Below are 18,648 nucleotides of genomic sequence, written 5' to 3'. Positions count from 1 at the left end.
CATCCAGAGAAGAGGAGGAGGAGGAGGAGGAGAAGTGGGACTCCTCTGAAAGAGGATTATACTGTGTGGCCATCTGTGTCAAACGGAATTAACTCTTAGATCTCCAAATATGAACTGTTGTTCACGGTTTAGGCATAGAAATGCACAAATATGGAAAACTATTTGCCTGCGCTGACCCCCAAAAAAGTTACACTGCATGTTGACATTGTACGTTGACATATAAGCGATTTTTTCTTATCAAAACAGACCACCAAGAAATATAGCATGCAATTAATTATTATAATTAATTATTATAATAATAGCATGCATTATTACAAAAAATATCTAAATATTGTTCTCAGCAAAATATCAACATTATGATTACTAATAATAATTTTACTTTATAATAAAATATTCACACTACAAATGTAGCAAATTATTAAAGTAAAATAAATACAACATAATTACCACATAAATACATAACAAAAAATATATGTTGGGTTATATATATCATGGAAAAATTACATCAATGATGACATATTCTTATATTGTACAGTTTATGGGGGGAAAATGTGTCAATTCAATTTCAAAAATATATTAAATTATGAATGTTAGGCTATACCTCAAGTGTAATTTATTCATGATAATAAAACGCATATAATATAGGTTACCAATAGCAAAATAAATTGATATTGAGTCTAATATGTGCAGTATTATCAAATAATTAATATGAATATAACAATATTGTTATGTCTAAAGTTTACCCCTAAGCTCCTGTGTGTCTTATTTAACAAAACATAAATCTTCTGGGTTTCCCTGGCAACAAACACACAACAGCAGTCGTCTCATAATGGCCTCCATACACGCATTACAGGAGATATCGAGGATGAAGGTAAACCTGCAGCTATTTGCCTTTAACTCTACGGCATTCTCACACAAATAAACACAATTGATTCTTAAAATAAAGATCGCGAGATATAAAATCAATGGCTCTTACCTGCGCGCGCACTTGTTGATAGAGGCGAGAAAACAAAGCAGATGCGCGTGATGCATCCGAAGTCAGTAACTATCACACTGACTGTGAATGACGATTGTGTGCGCATTAACACACACACACAGGACCTGTTGTCTCAAACCTCATATCTGATATGTGTTGTTTCAGAGAGATGACGGTATTGAACGTCTGAGCAGCTGTTTTTACTGGACAGAGTTTGATGGTGACGATAAACGACAGTATTTACATCAAGAGTTTGTGTATGAGAATGTGATGTTAGCAATTACACGAGGACTGTCGTGGTCAACAGTTGCACAAGTGGCAAACATCACCAAAGATCTCCTGCCTAAACTCAAAGGTGGGTCATTATTTGACAATGTCCCTTTTGGTCCCCTCTGCTCTGCTATATTTGATGACCGCAAAATACTTGTTTATCACGTGATCACAGGGACGCCCGGAAGTCTATGCGTTATTTTTTTATTTTCATAGACTGTAAAAGGTTATTTTGTTGTTCATAGCGAAATATATATTACGCAAATACTTTTATTTATTAATATGTTTTCGAATTAATTATTGAGATTAGGGTATAACCTATATTTGCATTTACTCTAAATTTGTGTTCAGTTTGATGGTGTCTCTTATGCAAAAAAATGTGTATAATTCTGTACACTGGAGAAAAACATATGGATTATCAAGTGACTCAAACTTGCAGTGCTTTCCGAGATGGAGCAGCAGTACTGATCACAAAGCCGATCTTCACAAAAGTCGCGGTTTCAGTTTAATTTCGATTAAATGAGCATAGATAGATAGATAGATGTGTTTATGGGATTTTTTTGACCATTCTTCTAGAAGAGCATTTGTGAGGTCAGGCACTGATGTTGGACGAGAAGGCCTGTCTCACAGTCACTGCTTTAATTCATCCCAAAGGTGCTCTATCGAGTTGAGTTTAGGACTGAGATGAGTTCATCACACCCGCTCATCCATGTCTTTATGGACCTTGCTTTGACCACTGGTGCACAAGTGACTCAGTGTAAAGTTTTAGAAAATTAGAAATGTGGTGTGCCCCTTAAAGGTGTGCCCTCCCCCAAATCCTCCATTCAAACTACCTCCCGCATGTACATCTCTTGTAAAGGTATCAAGAACCCATTCAATTACAAATTCTGATCCCAGTTGTGAACCCCTCAACAGGGGACCAAAATCGAATTATAATGACAGACACCACCATTTGGTAAGCATATTGAATTGTCTGGGTTTATAAGGAAAATTGGCAAAAGGTTTGTCTGTTGGCAACTTGGCAGACTTCCCACACGATCGCTGTGTGTAGTTTTCATTGCCAGGTAAATATTTCTACAATTCCTCGATCATTTATGAATTGTTGTTTTTATATATGATTGATATATTATTTTATTCTAAGAATTTGATTTTGAAATATTGTTCTATTGCCTGGTCAATAAATTGTAAACATTGGATTTTATTCTGACTGACTCTGAAATGAAGTAGATTAAACAGATTTGTATGTTACCGCAAGTCTCCGTCAGATTAGTATTTGGCATTCAGACTGATCTCATGAAGTAGCGTGTGTATGACACGGCAATTCGTATTTCCATTTTTGGCGTGCTATCAACACGCATAATCGCTTTTCAGCGTGTTTATGAACGCTGTTGACTCAACGTTATTACTGTATATATAAACAGTGTTGGGAGTAACGCATTAAAAAAGTAATACATTACAGTAACATATTACTTTTAGCTGTAACGCAGTAGTGTAAGGCATTACTAATCAATTTTCAGTAATATTTTACTCGTTACATGTTCAGTGAGGCTTGTATTACAGTTGTATTACAGTGTATTGTCTGCTTTTACTTCTTAAAGGCAGCAGACTATGTGAAAGTTTTAAAGCAGTCTTTTAGTGCCAGTTCAGAGCGGTCGCGTCTGTAACATTGTTTTTTCCTCATAAATGCGAACACGAAAACTAAAATAAAATAAATATTTTAAGTTCTATGGAGACTGGAGAGCCAACCCTTTCTTATCCGATTTGCGCAGTGTAATTAACAGAATTACAAAAAATATATTTTGCCTCCTATTTTTTTGTCACGCATGAATGTGTGTCTTTTCCCTAATATTAAAAATAAAACATAGACTGATATTTGTCTAATGTCTGGAGTCCTTTAAGGAAGTAGCCTATATACGTTTCAATACATGAATTTTCTGAGAATTTTTATTTCAAGTTTTGACTGCAAATGTAATGTCCATAACGCTGGACTTCCCCAATTTTAAATAATTTATCCTCAACTAGTTTTGTGGTGTAGGTCTACTTATTTTATAATGTTAACTTCAAATAATACTAATAGCCTAATTTAAAGATAAGGCAGCATTGGATAAGGACGGTAAGGAGAATAACGCTGGAGTTGGAAGAGGTGTGTCGCGATTCTGTAGGTTCATGGATGTGGCGATTTGCGATTTTGGTTTCATATTGCATATCGTTACAGCCCAAAAGTTAAGTTCTACTTAGTTATTTTGGTGAAAGTAACTCAAAAGTAATACATGAGTGTGAGTGCAGAAACCTGACTCACTAGCTTAGGACTTCAAAGTTCTTTTGTACTCAACACAAAACGTCCGCGAATAAAAGTCTTGAATCCAAAGTTCTTCGTTTGACTGTTTAATTATGAATTTCAAAAACATAAAATAAAACAAAAACTTGGAATCTTTACTTTTCTTACAAATTAACTGTTCCGTGTAGGTCAAAAGACTGTGTTGCTCCAAAGTCCAGTGGCTTCTGACTGCTTCGCAGTATACTATTCTTTCATACTAAATCTAACAACCAATCAAATTACATTATACTAGATCACTGGGCAACTGCTTACATTCAAATTTCTACGTTCTATTTGCAACACAGTTATTCTCAGATATTACTAAATAAACTCAAAATATTTTAAATTATATTCAATATTATTATTAGTTCCATTGAAATGGCTTCAACATATCCCGGCCCCTAATTGACTAGGCCTTAACATATCAATTATCAACTTAAACTTAAACTGAAGCCATTTATACTGCTAAATGTAACACTATCTCAATTCCTTTTGGCAAAAAACCTATTCACAGAGAGGTATTTCAAGTAAACATTAACTGGAAAGCATTAACAACTAAATATTTTTCACAGTCTAATCAAACTGGTTATTTCTATTCAACATTCAATCTACTCTGGTAAGTATTTTTTAGCTTGTTCAAGTCTCTCTCTTCTATCTTCAGTCTTCTCCCTGAAATAAACAAAGTTTAGTTATGGGTCTTTGAATGATGCTGGTCTTCGTTCGAACTTCAGCACTTCGGACAACGCCTTTGGAATCCGGCATCACTCTCATCATTCTGCCTAACATCCAGGAATTTCTTGGCAGGAACGAATCTGCGACGAGAACAACATCTCCAACCTTGAAACTTCTCTTGAGGCCGAGCCATTTTTGCCGTTCTTGCAAAAGCGGTAGGTATTCGTGAGTCCACCTTCGCCAGAATAGATCCGCCATGTATTGTATTTGTCTCCAGCGCCGGTGGGCATAGACATCATCCTTAGCGAACACACCAGGTGGAAAACTAGGCTGTGTTTTCAATGTGAGCAGATGATTCGGCGTTAGCGGCTCGAGGTCATTGGGGTGATCTGTGTTCGTGGTTAATGGTCTCCCATTAATGATGCTTTCAACTTCGCATAGAAGAGTGTGTAGTCCTTCATCTTCTAAGAGTTGTTGCTTCACAACAGAACTCAGCACTTTTCTCACCGTGCGGATTTGACGTTCCCAGATACCGCCGTGGTGGGATGCAGCAGGCGGGTTGAAAATCCATTGCACACCCTTTCTCATCATGACTTCATTGATACGAGACTGATCCAGCTCTGACAATGCCTCACGCAGCTCTCGTTCAGCGCCGACAAAGTTTGTGCCATTGTCGGAACGAATGATTGACACTTGTCCTCTTCTTGCTTGAAAACGCCGTATGGCATTAATACAGGAGTCAGTGTCAAGAGAATGGGCTACTTCTATATGCACAGCTCTGACAGTTAAACATGTGAATAGTACTCCATACCGCTTAACCTTTGCACGTCCTCTTCTGACCTCAAAAGGTCCAAAATAATCCACACCCGTGTTGGTGAAAGGGGGTTTGTCAGGGAGCAGACGGTCTTGTGGCAGATCTGCCATTTTCTGCTCTCCTGCCTTTGCATGGAGTCTTCTGCAGAGGTTGCACTCTGAAATCACTTTTCTTGCTGCTGCATTGGCTCTTGGTATCCAATACCGTTGTCGCAATATGGCTAGGATGTGGTTCCTACCTCCATGTCCACACTCTTGATGGATGTGGTGGAGAATGAGGTGAGCTATTCTGTGCTGTTTATGCAGAATGGCAGGATGCTTGGCCTCCTCGGGCATTGCCGATCTGTTCAAACGTCCTCCTACTCTCAACACATCATCTTGCAAGTATGGATCCAGTTTGAAGATAGAACTGCTCTTTTTCACACGAGAGCCTCCCGGCTGCAAGGCTTGTATCTCCTCTGAGTAAGCTTGTCTCTGACTGTATTTAACCAGTTCCATTTCAGCTCTGGATAGATCTTCCACGGTAAGTATCCTTTTTTCCAGGTTCTTCTTGTACATCACCATTTGCTGTCCAACTACTGATCTGCATTTACCTGGATCAATCTCATTCTCTTGTATGTTCTGCTCAAACTCTTTTCTCTTCTCGCTCAGGTGCCGCAACGTCCTTCTCAAGTGCAAAATCCAGGCTGTCGCTTTTTTCAGCTTATGCCAACTGGAATAATACTCAACGAGCTGGTTCAATGGATCTGTGCACTCATTTGAGTCTGTGCATGACACTGCAGCGGATGTCTTCACCTCAACATCATCTTCAGTCAAGTAAGTACACTGTTTAGGTTGTTCTGGCCATTCAACTTCTTTTTGCAGGAAACTAGGCCCCTGAAACCAGCTTTTACTTTCCAAGAAGCTCTGGATCTTCAACCCTCTTGAAGCCTGATCAGCTGGGTTTTGTGAGGTATTGACATACTTCCACTGAGAAGATGTAGTCGCTTCTCTAATGAAAGAGACACGGTTTGCCACGAATGTCTTGAAGCGAAGCGCATCGTTTTCAATGTACTTTAGTACCGTTGTACTATCTGTCCAGAAGACCGACTCCATCAGGGGAACTTCAAGTTCTTCTTTCAACATCCGATCGATCTTGACTGCAACAGTCGCTGCTGTTAACTCCATTCTCGGGATCGTGATCTGTTTGAGCGGAGCGACTCTGGACTTTCCCATCAAGAATGATACATGTTTCTCACCCCGATCATTTGTCAGCAAGAGATACGACACAACGCCATAACCATCTTGACTAGCATCTGAGAAATTGTGGATTTGAGCAACCTTTGTTGGCCCAAATGCAGGGGGTTTGAAACATCTGTTCAGACTGAGTTCTGAAAGCTTGTCTAAGTCTGTCAGCCACTTAATCCATGTCTGGCATGACTTTTCATGGATCTCTTCATCCCAACCTTTCTTCTCTTGGCAGAGATCTCTTAAAATGAGCTTGACAGGTAGCAGGAGTGGTGCCAAAAAACCCATTGGGTCATACACTGAACTGACTACAGATAAAATGCCCCGTCTTGTGCATGGCTTGTCCGGCAGATGTATTTTGAACTTGAAGCTGTCAGAACTTGTGCACCACTGCATGCCCAATGCCCGTTCCACTGGTAACTCATCATGCTCCAAATCAAGATCTTTGACCTCAGCTGCTCGTTCGTGATCGGCAATGGAACCTAGCAGAGCTCGGCTGTTGCTGACCCACTTCGTCAAATGGAAACCACCACTAGCGCACAGTGTCATCAGCTCCCTGACAAGAGTAACGGCTTTGTCTTCTGTGGCTACTGACTTCAAGCAGTCGTCCACATAGAAATTCTTGAGGACAGTCTGTGTGGCTTCTGGTGTACTCTTTGATGCTGCATCCTCCGCTGTTCTTCTCAATGCATATGACGCACAACTGGGAGATGATGTAGCACCGAACAGATGCACACACATTCTGTACTCTTCTGGTTCAACATTCAGGTTACCGCCTGGCCACCAGAGAAAGCGTAACATATCTGCGTCCGTGTCTGGAATCCACACCTGGTAAAACATGGACTCGATATCTGCCATCATGGCAACAGGCTCCTGTCTGAATCTCAGCAACACTCCGATGAGGGTGTTCGTTAGATCAGGCCCTTGCAACAACTGGTCATTTAGCGACACACCCTGGTAAGTTGCCGCACAGTCAAAAACGACTCGGAGTTTCCTCTTTTTTGGATGGTAAACCCCATGGTGTGGAATGAACCATACTCTTCCATCACTGCGAATCAACTGTTCTTCTGGAACCTTTACTGCATAGCCTTTTTCCAGTATGTTGTCCATAAATGCCCTGTACTCTTGAAAGAAGTCAATATTCCTACTAAACTTCCTCTTCAGAGAGTTAAGCCTCTGTTCAGCAATACCACGGTTGCATGGCATCTTCACCTTGTCATCCTTCAAAGGCAACTTGATGCAGAAGTGACCATCCACAAGCTGGGCTGATGTTGTCACCGTATGCATGAACTGCTTGTCATGTTGAGACTGTTCTCGTCTGTCATCACATCTTCTTTCTGGGAAATCTGCATTGTAATACTTCATCAGCATTCCTTCAACGCTTATCACAGAAATCCGATTGACAAGGAAACTTTGTCTTTTGCCATCGTCTGACTCCTTCTCTGGACATCTGCTGATTGGTCCATTGACAACCCAACCAAGAGCGGTCTTCACAGCGTATGGTCCGTCATTCTGACTATTAATGATCTCCCATGGCTCCATGGCTTTGTACGCATTGACACCGATGAGCAGACCAACTTCTGCATCCAGTTTTGGGAGATGGACTTGACTCAGATAAGACCACTTTTCCAAATCTTTCTTCTGTGGGATGTTGGCCTTTTTTGCAGGTATATCTGGCTGAGTATACACATTGGGCAGCTGAATGTAATCTTGCTCCTCTAAGCCACACACCTCCAGATCTGTAAGCTCATAGCTACTAACTTTCTGTTCTTGGGCTATAGTGCGAAGCAGGAACTCTGCCTTTCTGCCTCGCATATTCAACTTCTTCGCCAAGTCTTCAGTGCAGAAAGTTGCTGTACTTCCTTGATCTAGAAAAGCATAGGTCTTGATTATCTTTGAGTCTTTCTTATGTTTTACCCGTACAGGTACGATGGGAAGGATACACTCACTGTTCCCGGCCCCAGTATGGTCACCTCTTTTGCATCCTGCAGACACGAGAGCACTTGTGACTTCACTTGAGCTTTGTAAGCTGTCATCTGCACAGTTGGTCTTCAATGAAGCAACCTCCTTTACAACGTGCAAGATAGCTGGGTGCTTGAGTGAACAATCTAGACAAGAAGACCTTTTTTTACAGTCCTTGGACATATGACCTGCTGTCAGACACCCAAAACAAAGGCCGTTCGTTTTCAAGAACTGAATTCTTTCTTTCAGAGGCTGTTCTCTAATCTTGTTGCACGCATTCAGTGCATGGTTCTTCTGGCAGTAAAGACATGGACTTTGAAAGACACTTGCAGACTTGAGTGCAAAGGGTTTCTTCTCAGGTTGGCTTTTACTGACGCTATTTTCAGTAGCAGACACATTTACAGCAAAGCTGCTTCTTTTAGACTCACTTTTTCTAATGCTTGTTTGCTTTTTTGAGTTGATCTGGTTACTTGAAGTGGAGTCCAGGATATCTCCAAACAGCGGGTCATTGGCAACCTTTGCTTGGTGGTACACAAATTCCACTAAATCAGGAAACCTGGCTCTTTTTCTTGTTTTTTCTTGAATGTCATAAGCATGACTTCTCCATCTTTCTTTCAGTTTGAATGGAAGTTTGGATAAAATGGACTTCATGTTGGTAGGATTGTTCATTTCATCCATGTAGTCAACATCATTTATTGTGTTACAACATCCAACCAAGAACAAAGCAAAAGCATTCAATCCTTTTCTGTCGTCTGGCCTTATCTGAGGCCATTCCATAGCCTTCTTGATATAAGCTGTAGCAATGGTCATTTCATCTCTATAGTGACGATCAAGCAGCTCTCTGGCTTGTCTGTAAGCTCTGTCGGGTCTCATGTGCTCACAGCTCCGAACAAGATCAAGTGGCTCTCCACTCGTGAACTGTTCAAGGTAGTACAGCCGATCTTGATGACTGTCTGTTTTGCTGTCGATAGCATGCTCGAATGCCCTTATGAAAGATCTGTAAGTCAGAGGATCTCCTGTAAATGTGGATATGTCTCTTTGAGGCAGTTGAGACAAACTCTGTTGTTTAATGAGCATCTCTGTGACTTCGTTTTGACGCTGTAGTACTTCGTGCAGACTATCTGTAGAAGAATCAGTGTGATCATGATGATTATGATGTGGCGTGCTGCTGACAGCATCAAACCGCAAAGATGACTTTCCTCTATCTGACGCACCAACTTGAGTGTTTAGCTTTGGACTGAATGTAAAGGATGGCTTACCAGCTCCACGAAGCACGTATTCTTCCACATTATGTTTTTCTTGTCTTTGTATCAAGGGTTCAAATCTGGGTCGTGAAGGTGGCTCCAATAAGTCATAGTTAGATTCGCGAGCATCTTCAAATTCTTCATACACCTTTAATTTGGCATCTGAAGCAGCAAGCTCAGTTTCAAGCTCCAATTGCTCTTTTCTAACTCTCAAGCGAACTTCTTCTTGTTCTATTGCTTCTCTCTTTTTCATTGCTGCAGCTCTTGCCAACAGTGCTTCACGTTCAGCTTTAATTCTCAGCATCGCAGAATTAGTACTGGAAGTGTGGCTTACCTTGGAGTTAGCTTTGGATACACTATCTTGTGGCCCAATATCATCTTCCTCATCTCTTAAGACATCTGCAATCCATCTGTTTGTGTCTTCTATAAACAGCGTGAATTCTGAATATTTGTTCTCAAAAGCATCTTGAACCGCTTTCCTGTCGTCTTCATCTGTTAGCTCACACAACTCTTCATTAATCCGTTCATACTGTCTTAAGCATCTTTCAAACTTTAGCAATGCTTCATCTTTAATGAAATTAACATTGTGTTCATTTTCCTTCAATTTGGCTAGATCATTCTTCTGTTTTGTTATTTGTGCCAACTTTCCCTTGCGTTCTCCTCTCAGCCTTTGTAGTTTCTCCTCTACAGCCTTTTCTGTGGGCTTTGGCGCCCTCTTTTGGTCAACACACGCAGCTGCGCTTTCATCTGCCATGTCACTTTAAAATCTTCACACAAAACTGTAACAATTTCTTCTGGAACTGTCCACAGTTTCTACTCTTCTTATATCTTCACAAACACTCGTAAAAAAGAGTCACTGTAGTGAAGGATTTCTTTAAATAAAGCTCTATGACTTTCAGAACGAAATATGTGACCAAACTCTGTCTTTGCTTTAAGACGATGGTTAATCAGGAGGATAATAGAGCCAAGAAGAAAATATCAGACCTGTTGCAGAGAAAACTTCATTCAGCCGACGACTCGTACTGTAGGTTTGGCTACATCTGTTTTCTTTCCGTATTGGACTATTGTCTGTCTTTGTAGCAGCCGTTAGCAAGTTTCCTCAGCCCCGTCGATTCGCTCGCCGTCCTCGCGCGAGTGACTGCCTTCCTTTGCGATCGTCTCATGAGGCTTCTATTTCGTCTTCGTCGAACAATGTTCTGAATATACTCGATTTTTGACTAAGTCGAGCAGTCTTTTGACTTTGATGTGAGTGCAGAAACCTGACTCACTAGCTTAGGACTTCAAAGTTCTTTTGTACTCAACACAAAACGTCCGCGAATAAAAGTCTTGAATCCAAAGTTCTTCGTTTGACTGTTTAATTATGAATTTCAAAAACATAAAATAAAACAAAAACTTGGAATCTTTACTTTTCTTACAAATTAACTGTTCCGTGTAGGTCAAAAGACTGTGTTGCTCCAAAGTCCAGTGGCTTCTGACTGCTTCGCAGTATACTATTCTTTCATACTAAATCTAACAACCAATCAAATTACATTATACTAGATCACTGGGCAACTGCTTACATTCAAATTTCTACGTTCTATTTGCAACACAGTTATTCTCAGATATTACTAAATAAACTCAAAATATTTTAAATTATATTCAATATTATTATTAGTTCCATTGAAATGGCTTCAACACATGAGTAATGTAACTCATTACAATTCTGGGACAGTAATATTGTAAGGTAATGAATTACTTTTAAATAACAGTAACAAGTAATACCTAATGTATTACAGTTTGGAAGTAACTTGCACAACACTGTATATAAATATATGACTTACCTCAACCCCGTCCCTAAACCTATCCATCACTGGGGTTAATGGCATTTATGACTGTTCCCTTGCATCCTAGGAAAAAAAAAGATCGCTCCCCAGATGTAGATCTACATTTTGCTTCGTTTCGCGCGGACATTTGACGGCGTGTACAGACACGCGGAATCACTCGGACGTCAATGGCGTAGACATACACGCATACACGCGGATACACGCAGATAGCTCAAAATGCGTAGAGATAACACGCCACTTGACTCGAAAGTGGCGTGTATGTTTACGCAAAAGTCATGATGTCATGTTGCGGCATCAATTTAAGTGTACTTGGTTTGCAAAGACAAGAAGTGAATTTCCTTTTAGGACAGCAAAAATGCTGCTTGACCAGCCTAAATTTGGGTGTGTGTTACCTCTGTTTTAATTTAATGTTACTTTAGATAAGTGTACGTGGGAAAACACGGCATGGCCAACTATTATAAGAGATCTGTAGTAGTGGACATACCTCTGCCTGAAGTAAACGTTACTTTATACAAAAACCATGGTGACTGTTTTAGCATGAATGCGATCAGCTCAAGTATATAGCTAATTACCACTGTTTAGTGGCCGAAAACTGACGAGATTGTGATCGTGAGACCTGTGTTACCCGCGACCTCAATGCGACATAGTTTCCTAAAATTACCAGGTAAAATATAAGTAAAGAGTTAAAAAGAATAATCAAACATTCGCTCAGATTTAATGATGCTCAGATATTATTAAAACTTTTTTTCATTTAAGGAGTCTGATGAAATAATGAGGTAATACATATGAAAAAAAAATGTATTTAATGTAATCTTGTTATGTCACGTTGTGTGAAATGAAAGACAATAACACGTAGTAACCTTCACCCGTTCTATTGAATACTGCCAGTGGACCGATTTAGACGGGCTGACATTCCCAAACTGTTCCCACAAAGTTAGGAGCATGAAATTGTCCAAAATGTCTTGGTATGCTGAATCATTAAGAGTTCCTTTTACTGGAACTAAAGGGCCAAGCCCAACCCCTGAAAAACAACCCCACACCATAATCCCCCCTCCACCAAAATTGGAATATTAAATAGTGAGGAAATTTCACGAATGGACTTATTGCACAGGTGCCAACCAGGATACCACTCTTGAAATCACTGAGCTCCTGAGAGCAACCCATTCTTTCACAAATGTTTGTAGAAGCAGTCTGCATGCCTAGGTGCTTGATTTTATACAACTGTTACTATGGAAGTGTTTGGGACATCTGAATTGAATTATTTGGAGGGGTGTTCCAAAACTTTTGGGAATATAGTGTATGTAGTTAGATTAGTAGATCTAGATACTTTTACACATTTCCATCCTAATCTTAGAAAAATAGGTTGCTTTGTAGAATAACTATTCTTAAAGGGATACTCCACTTTTTTTTTTGGAAATATGCTTATTTTACAACTCCCCTAGAGTTAAACAGTTGGGTTTTACCGTTTTCTAATCCATTCAGCCGATTTTCTGATATTTAGAAGAATATCAGTAAGCAAACAGTTTCTGGTCTCATTGACTTCCACAGTAGGAAAAAAAAAAATTCTATATTCGAAAACGGTAAAACTTGACTGTTTAACTCTGGGGGAGTTGTAAAATGAGCCTATTTCCAAAAAAAGTGGAGTATCCCTTTAAGATGATCTGATTAATAAATGAGATATTCTTTGCTTTTATTACTCCTATTAGGTTTGAAGCCATCAGATGTCATTTGCCTCATCAAGGATCATTTATCACAGATAAAGCCTTGTCTCTCTGCTGCTCATCATGCTGTTCTCCTGAACTTCATTGTGAAAACATATGTTCCTCATCAGTGGCTTTATCAGGCATTTTTAAACGGTGAGACGAGTCTGAAACACATCAGCTGTGAGCTTGAGATTGAAAGCCCACCTCATCCGCAGCCCCTCTGTGAAGGTTCAGACGTTGTGGAGTGGGAACAGCAGCGGACTCTGAAAGACCTGCGTTTGGCTCAGTCCGAAATAGAAGAAGAAATCAAGGCACTCAAAGAGAAGGCTGAAGCTCAGATGGTGGCAACATTGCAGGCCAGTTTAAACAGTCTTACATTTGAAGGCCGGATGAGCAAACAGGTACAAAATTTCAGTTATTTACAGTATGAAGACCCAAATTTGCTTGGATGTTCTGAATGATTATGAGCTGGTTTCTTACTGGTCTCTGTTATATTCTCCTATCTTGAAATGCTTTCAGTGTAGGTCTATGTGATTTTTCCACCTGGTTTATCATCCACCAGGCAAACATTTGCATGTTTCTTTGGAAAGTAGTAGGACTGCAGAAGTGTCCACCCAATTTTTTCTGCACCATTGGTTCCAGAAGTATTTTTTCCATGAATTTCTCCCATAGGGATTTCAAAAAAGTCTTCATTAAAGCATTATAAGCCATGAACCGATCCACTGAGCTATGAGATGAATCATAACATTAAAAACTTTGATTGGAAGTAAAAAAGTATTTGAAAATTGGACAAAAGACTGTGTACTTTAGTGCGGGAACAAGTCAAGTCAAGTCAAATATATTTATATAGCGCTTTTCACAATACAGATTGTATCAAAGCTGCTTCACAGTATCAATCAAAACAACTTAACAGTGTTTGTTTATTACTGAAAAAAAAGACATCCAAGTTTGATAAAATAAAAAATGTTGATTATATATATTTAAAAAAACAATATATTTTAAGTGTATCGTAGAATATGCATATACATTTAAATATTTAAGTATTTTGAGAGTGTATGGAGGGAGAGTGATTTGATTACACGTGGTTCATGGGAGTGGGCGGGGCTAAAGAGATATTTTGGTGCATTACGCTTTTTTCGACTCTTCTGGAATTTTCTGTACAGCATCATGGGTCATGTAGTTTTTTTACCACGAATTCCACTGTTAGACACAATTATTTTAAAACTAAGTTGAAGTAATGCGGGCTGACGGCTTTAACTGGAGCAAGTACTATCAATTAACAACCCCGTGGCTCACATAAGGATATCTTTAAAGGTTTATATGTTATTTTTAAAATCAATTTCCCCATTGAGAAAATTAATGAAGTTTTTACTTCTAGAACCAGACTTTTGCACTCTCTAGTGATGGTTGACATGATAAACACTAGAAACTGATTTATGAGAAGAATCAGAAATCGAGGAACTCAAAGAGATGATGGCAACTTTGCAGGCCATACAGTTTTCCGTATGAAGGCCGGATGAGCAAACAGCAACAAGCTCAAATTTGCTAAGATGTTCTGGGTGATTACTTGGTGGTTTCTTATTGGTCAAGCCCAAAGTCTCTACTACTATATTCTCGCATCTAGAAATTGCTCTAGAAAGGTTACTCTATGGGATTTTGTTTTTACCGGCCATCATCCACAAGGTAAAAAATAAGTATTGCTTTGGATTGCTTTGAAAAGTAATGCTGATGGCTTGCCTCTGTAAACTTTTCATTGACATGTTAATCAAAAGGAATAAATATCAAGTAGACAATGACATATTGTTTGGACAGTGTCTCCGAAGCAACCTGAAATTGACTGTGCAAACCTGAAACCTGTTTCCTGCTCAGTGGTGATATTAAACAGGATTATGATCCTAAGCTGCCCTGTAGCTGTTGGCAACACTATTACCTTTTGAGAAACCATCAAAGTAAATCTCCAAGCTATTGGCGAGAGGCTCTGATGCGTGTCCGCAGGGCTTCCACCGGCACTGACCTAAAAAAACATATTTTGCAAAGTTTGCCATTTTATTGCACAATGTGAAATGTGAAGGCTGTAATAATTCATACTGACAGAAGTAACAAAGGATTATTTCTGTTGTGCGTTGTCCTATGGTGGTTATCACCCTCATACTGAAGACCACTTCTTGCTTAATATCTTAAGGAGCTGCAGGCTGTCAGCAGTTACCAGATAAGATGGATTAAAGGAGTGCCGCTCTGTTATTTAACCCAGTTGAGCACAACTGCTTTTGTCACGTTTTCAACAGCTTCGGTTTTCTTAAACATTTACACATAGACTAAGATTGCAGCATCCAAAGAAGTATATATCATTGCTTAACAGCCTCACAGCTTGTGGTAGGTCTGCCTTGAAAGGTTTATGTGCTGTCGATGAAAATCAATTTCTCTAGGGAGAAAATAAATGGGATATTTACTTCTGAGACCTGCAGCATTTTTCTCTCTATTCTCTCACTGGAAAATAATGTTGTTATGCTTTCTGTAATTGTGCTAGAGGGCGCTCATGATTAAAAGAGGGAAAAGGAGAACGAAAAAAGAAAATGTAAGGGAAGAAGAATGTAATACGGAGAAATAAATGTAGTACGTCCAGATTACATTCATATTATATAGAACATTTTTAGAAGTCAAAATGAAAGTACCTACTCGAGTATGCGATTTTGAACGAAGCGCCATTAAAGCTGCTGTAGGTAACTTTTGAGAAAACGGCGCTGCGTTCAAGTCCTCCTGGGAAGTTCGTACGTACGAGGTGGGAAGTTGTGTTTACGACTAGGGCTGTCGCGGTTATGGAATTTCCCTTGCGGTTATGTTGAGTGGCTCAATAGCGTGATATGCGGTATTACCGGCATTTACAGTATTTATTTATTTATTTAATATATATGCATTTGTTGCTATATAAATAAAGTTTACGATGTGGACAAAAACGAGGACATTTTCAGTAACCAATGTAACCGAAACTAAACAGCGTCTACAGTATATGCGCAAGACTTTCACTCAGCGCACATATTGTTATGACAACGGACTTTGAGCCATTGAGTCACTTTGAGTCATTGAACCGTTCATTCAACGAACACGTTTAAAAAAGCTAATTCATTAAAAGAGATGTAAAGAAACAAGATGTTAATTATTTTTAACTTTGAGGTTCAACTTTTCAAGGCTCAGCTGAGCAGCAATGCGTCGCGCATGGGCAACGCTGAAGCTGATGCTTCACTTATTAGAGACTCATAGCATTTGATTCAATGTGTGACTCACTGATTTTATTTCCTCGTGACTTTCTTGTGCTGTGGGATGCTGACTAGCCCTGCTGCTGATGCGCATTTATGGGAAAATACCCGTTAAAATGATGATGCAACAAATATTTCGCTTCACCACTTCAAAGACAGACGCAGGTAATTGCACGCGCTCTGCCGATCTCTCTCATTCACTGTCTGTGTGAAGCCTGTAGGCTACACATCACCATGATAAACAGTCTTGTTATTATTATGAACTTGTTTAACATTCAATACACATGCACACTTTTTGTGCGAAAAAAACAAACAAAAATAACGACTTTATTCGACTATTCCTTTTCTTCCTTGTAGGCCTGAAACGAGACTTCAATAGATTTCCACGACGCATGCGTGAGAATTGCGATCTCAGTTCAGTTCTCGCGCATGCGTCGTGGAAATCTATGGAAGTCTCGTTTCAGGCCAACAAGGAAGTAGTCACATGGCATATTTAAACATTTTCTTCATTGACTTTCTGGGCCGTCAAGTCAGTGTCATTCCCTTAGGAGTCTATGTGGTAGTTATAAAGCTCTCAAATTTAATCAAAAATATCTTCATTTGTGTTCCGAAGACAAACGAAGGTCTTACGGGGTTGGTACAGCATGGGGGTGAGTAATTAATGACTTAATTTTCATTTTTGGGTGAACTAACCCTTTAAATAAGTTCATATACGAGTTAAAAAATAAAAGGAGTTACTGCTTACCTTGCTACTAAATATAAATAATGAGTTTTAGTAACTAATTACACAAATATTCCATTATCTTCTTTTGTAAATAAGGCTTCAGTGTTTAAAGTCCCCCTGTAGTCAATCATTTTAAAATTAAAACTCATCTTTGATTACAAAAATTACATATTTAAAAATGTTTTCCTTGAAATTTTCCCCGTCATGCCTTGAAATAGCTTGAATGTACAGTAACTGTACAGCTTGCCTCATTTAGTACATGGTTCTATGACTATGCAATTTAGTCCCGCCTCCACTCACTCACACCATCTCCAGAGATCCACTCATTGATGATCACACTTTGACGTGATTGGTTACAAGGTAGTTTGTGATGTCAGAAACACCAGCGATTTCAAACCGTGTTTTGATTTATCGCAGTTTTAAGGAGAAAATACTCAGCAATGGTGTTGACATGAATTTGTACATGGTTTAACTTAAAGGGTTAGTTCACCCAAAAATGAAAATTAAGTCATTAATTACTCACCCCCATGCTGTACCAACCCCGTAAGACCTTCGTTCGTCTTCGGAACACAAATGAAGATATTTTTGATTAAATTTGAGAGCTGTATAACTACCACATTGGCTCCTAAAGGACTGCCTCTTGACGGCCCAGAAAGTCAATGAAGAAAATGTTTAAATATCCCAAGTGACTACCGTGGCTCAACTATATGTTTATCAAGCGACGCAAATACTTTTTGTGCGAAAAAACAAACAAAAATAACGAGTTTATTCGACTATTTCTTTTCTTCCTTGTAGGCCAGAACGAGACTTCCTTAGATTTCCACGATGCATGCGCGAGATTTGCGAATTGCTCACACCAGCTTACACTACTTCAGATCGCAATTCTCGCGCATGCGTCGTGGAAATCTAAGGAAGTCTCGTTCTGGCCTACAAGGAAGAAAAGAAATAGTCGAATAAACTCGTTATTTTTGTTTGTTTTTTTCGCACAAAAAGTATTCGCGTCGCTTGATAAACATATAGTTGAGCCACGGTAGTCACTTGGGATATTTAAACATTTTCTTCATTGACTTTCTGGGCTGTCAAGAGGCAGTCCCTTAGGAGCCAATGTGGTAGTTATACAGCTCTCAAATTTAATCAAAAATATCTTCATTTGTGTTCCGAAGACGAACGAAGGTCTTACGGGGTTTGTACAGCATGGGGGTGAGTAATTAATGACTTAATTTTCATTTTTGGGTGAACTAACCCTTTAAAGCACATTAAAAACAAAACATAAACATATAAACAAGTTTTATTAAAAAAAAATAACACAGAAGGGATTTTAATGAACTCATTGGTAGTAAAATGAAAGATGGGATCAAAGAATTAATTGCAAAGAAAAACTTCTTGACGCATATTCTCTCCTTTAGGAGGTAGAAGAGCTGCTGCACAGTTTTCTGCAGTCTCAAGGAGAAATTATAATGGAGTCTCTGATGAAGGAAACCTGTCTTACGGAGAACCTGCTGCAGATGAAACTGAGGCACTTCGCAAATCAACCAGTTTCCCCTGAAAAGCACAGTGTGGCAACTCCTACAAAATCAAAGAAGAAGTGAATTTGAAATACAGTTCTTTAAAACTTGTGTATTTTGAGATATTATAATAATAAAAATAGACGAATACCTTTATG

The 18,648-nt window shown here is 39.2% G+C and overlaps 2 protein-coding genes across 2 annotated transcripts in view; one reads left to right on the top strand and one right to left on the bottom strand.

Annotated features, from left to right (window-relative positions):
• rp1l1a (rp1 like 1a) overlaps positions 1-1,146 on the bottom strand; it is a 16,558-nt gene extending 15,412 nt beyond the window's left edge. The window contains exon 1 of the mRNA XM_039660903.2: positions 977-1,146. The gene's annotated coding sequence lies outside the window, so the exon portion shown is untranslated. The remainder of the gene's footprint in view (positions 1-976) is intronic.
• Positions 806-18,648, top strand: c15h8orf74 (chromosome 15 C8orf74 homolog). The gene is made up of 4 exons (XM_039660907.2): positions 806-871; positions 1,142-1,331; positions 13,011-13,408; positions 18,392-18,648. Exons 1-4 carry the CDS (start codon positions 830-832, stop codon positions 18,572-18,574), a joined length of 813 nt encoding a protein of 270 aa, XP_039516841.2. The 5' UTR covers positions 806-829; the 3' UTR covers positions 18,575-18,648.

This window comes from Pimephales promelas, chromosome 15, assembly GCF_988280905.1.
Source record: "Pimephales promelas chromosome 15, fPimPro1.hap1.1, whole genome shotgun sequence".
Lineage (NCBI taxonomy): Eukaryota > Metazoa > Chordata > Actinopteri > Cypriniformes > Leuciscidae > Pimephales > Pimephales promelas.
Note: the sequence above shows the minus strand (reverse complement) of the source record. Positions and strands in the feature narration are given on the sequence as shown.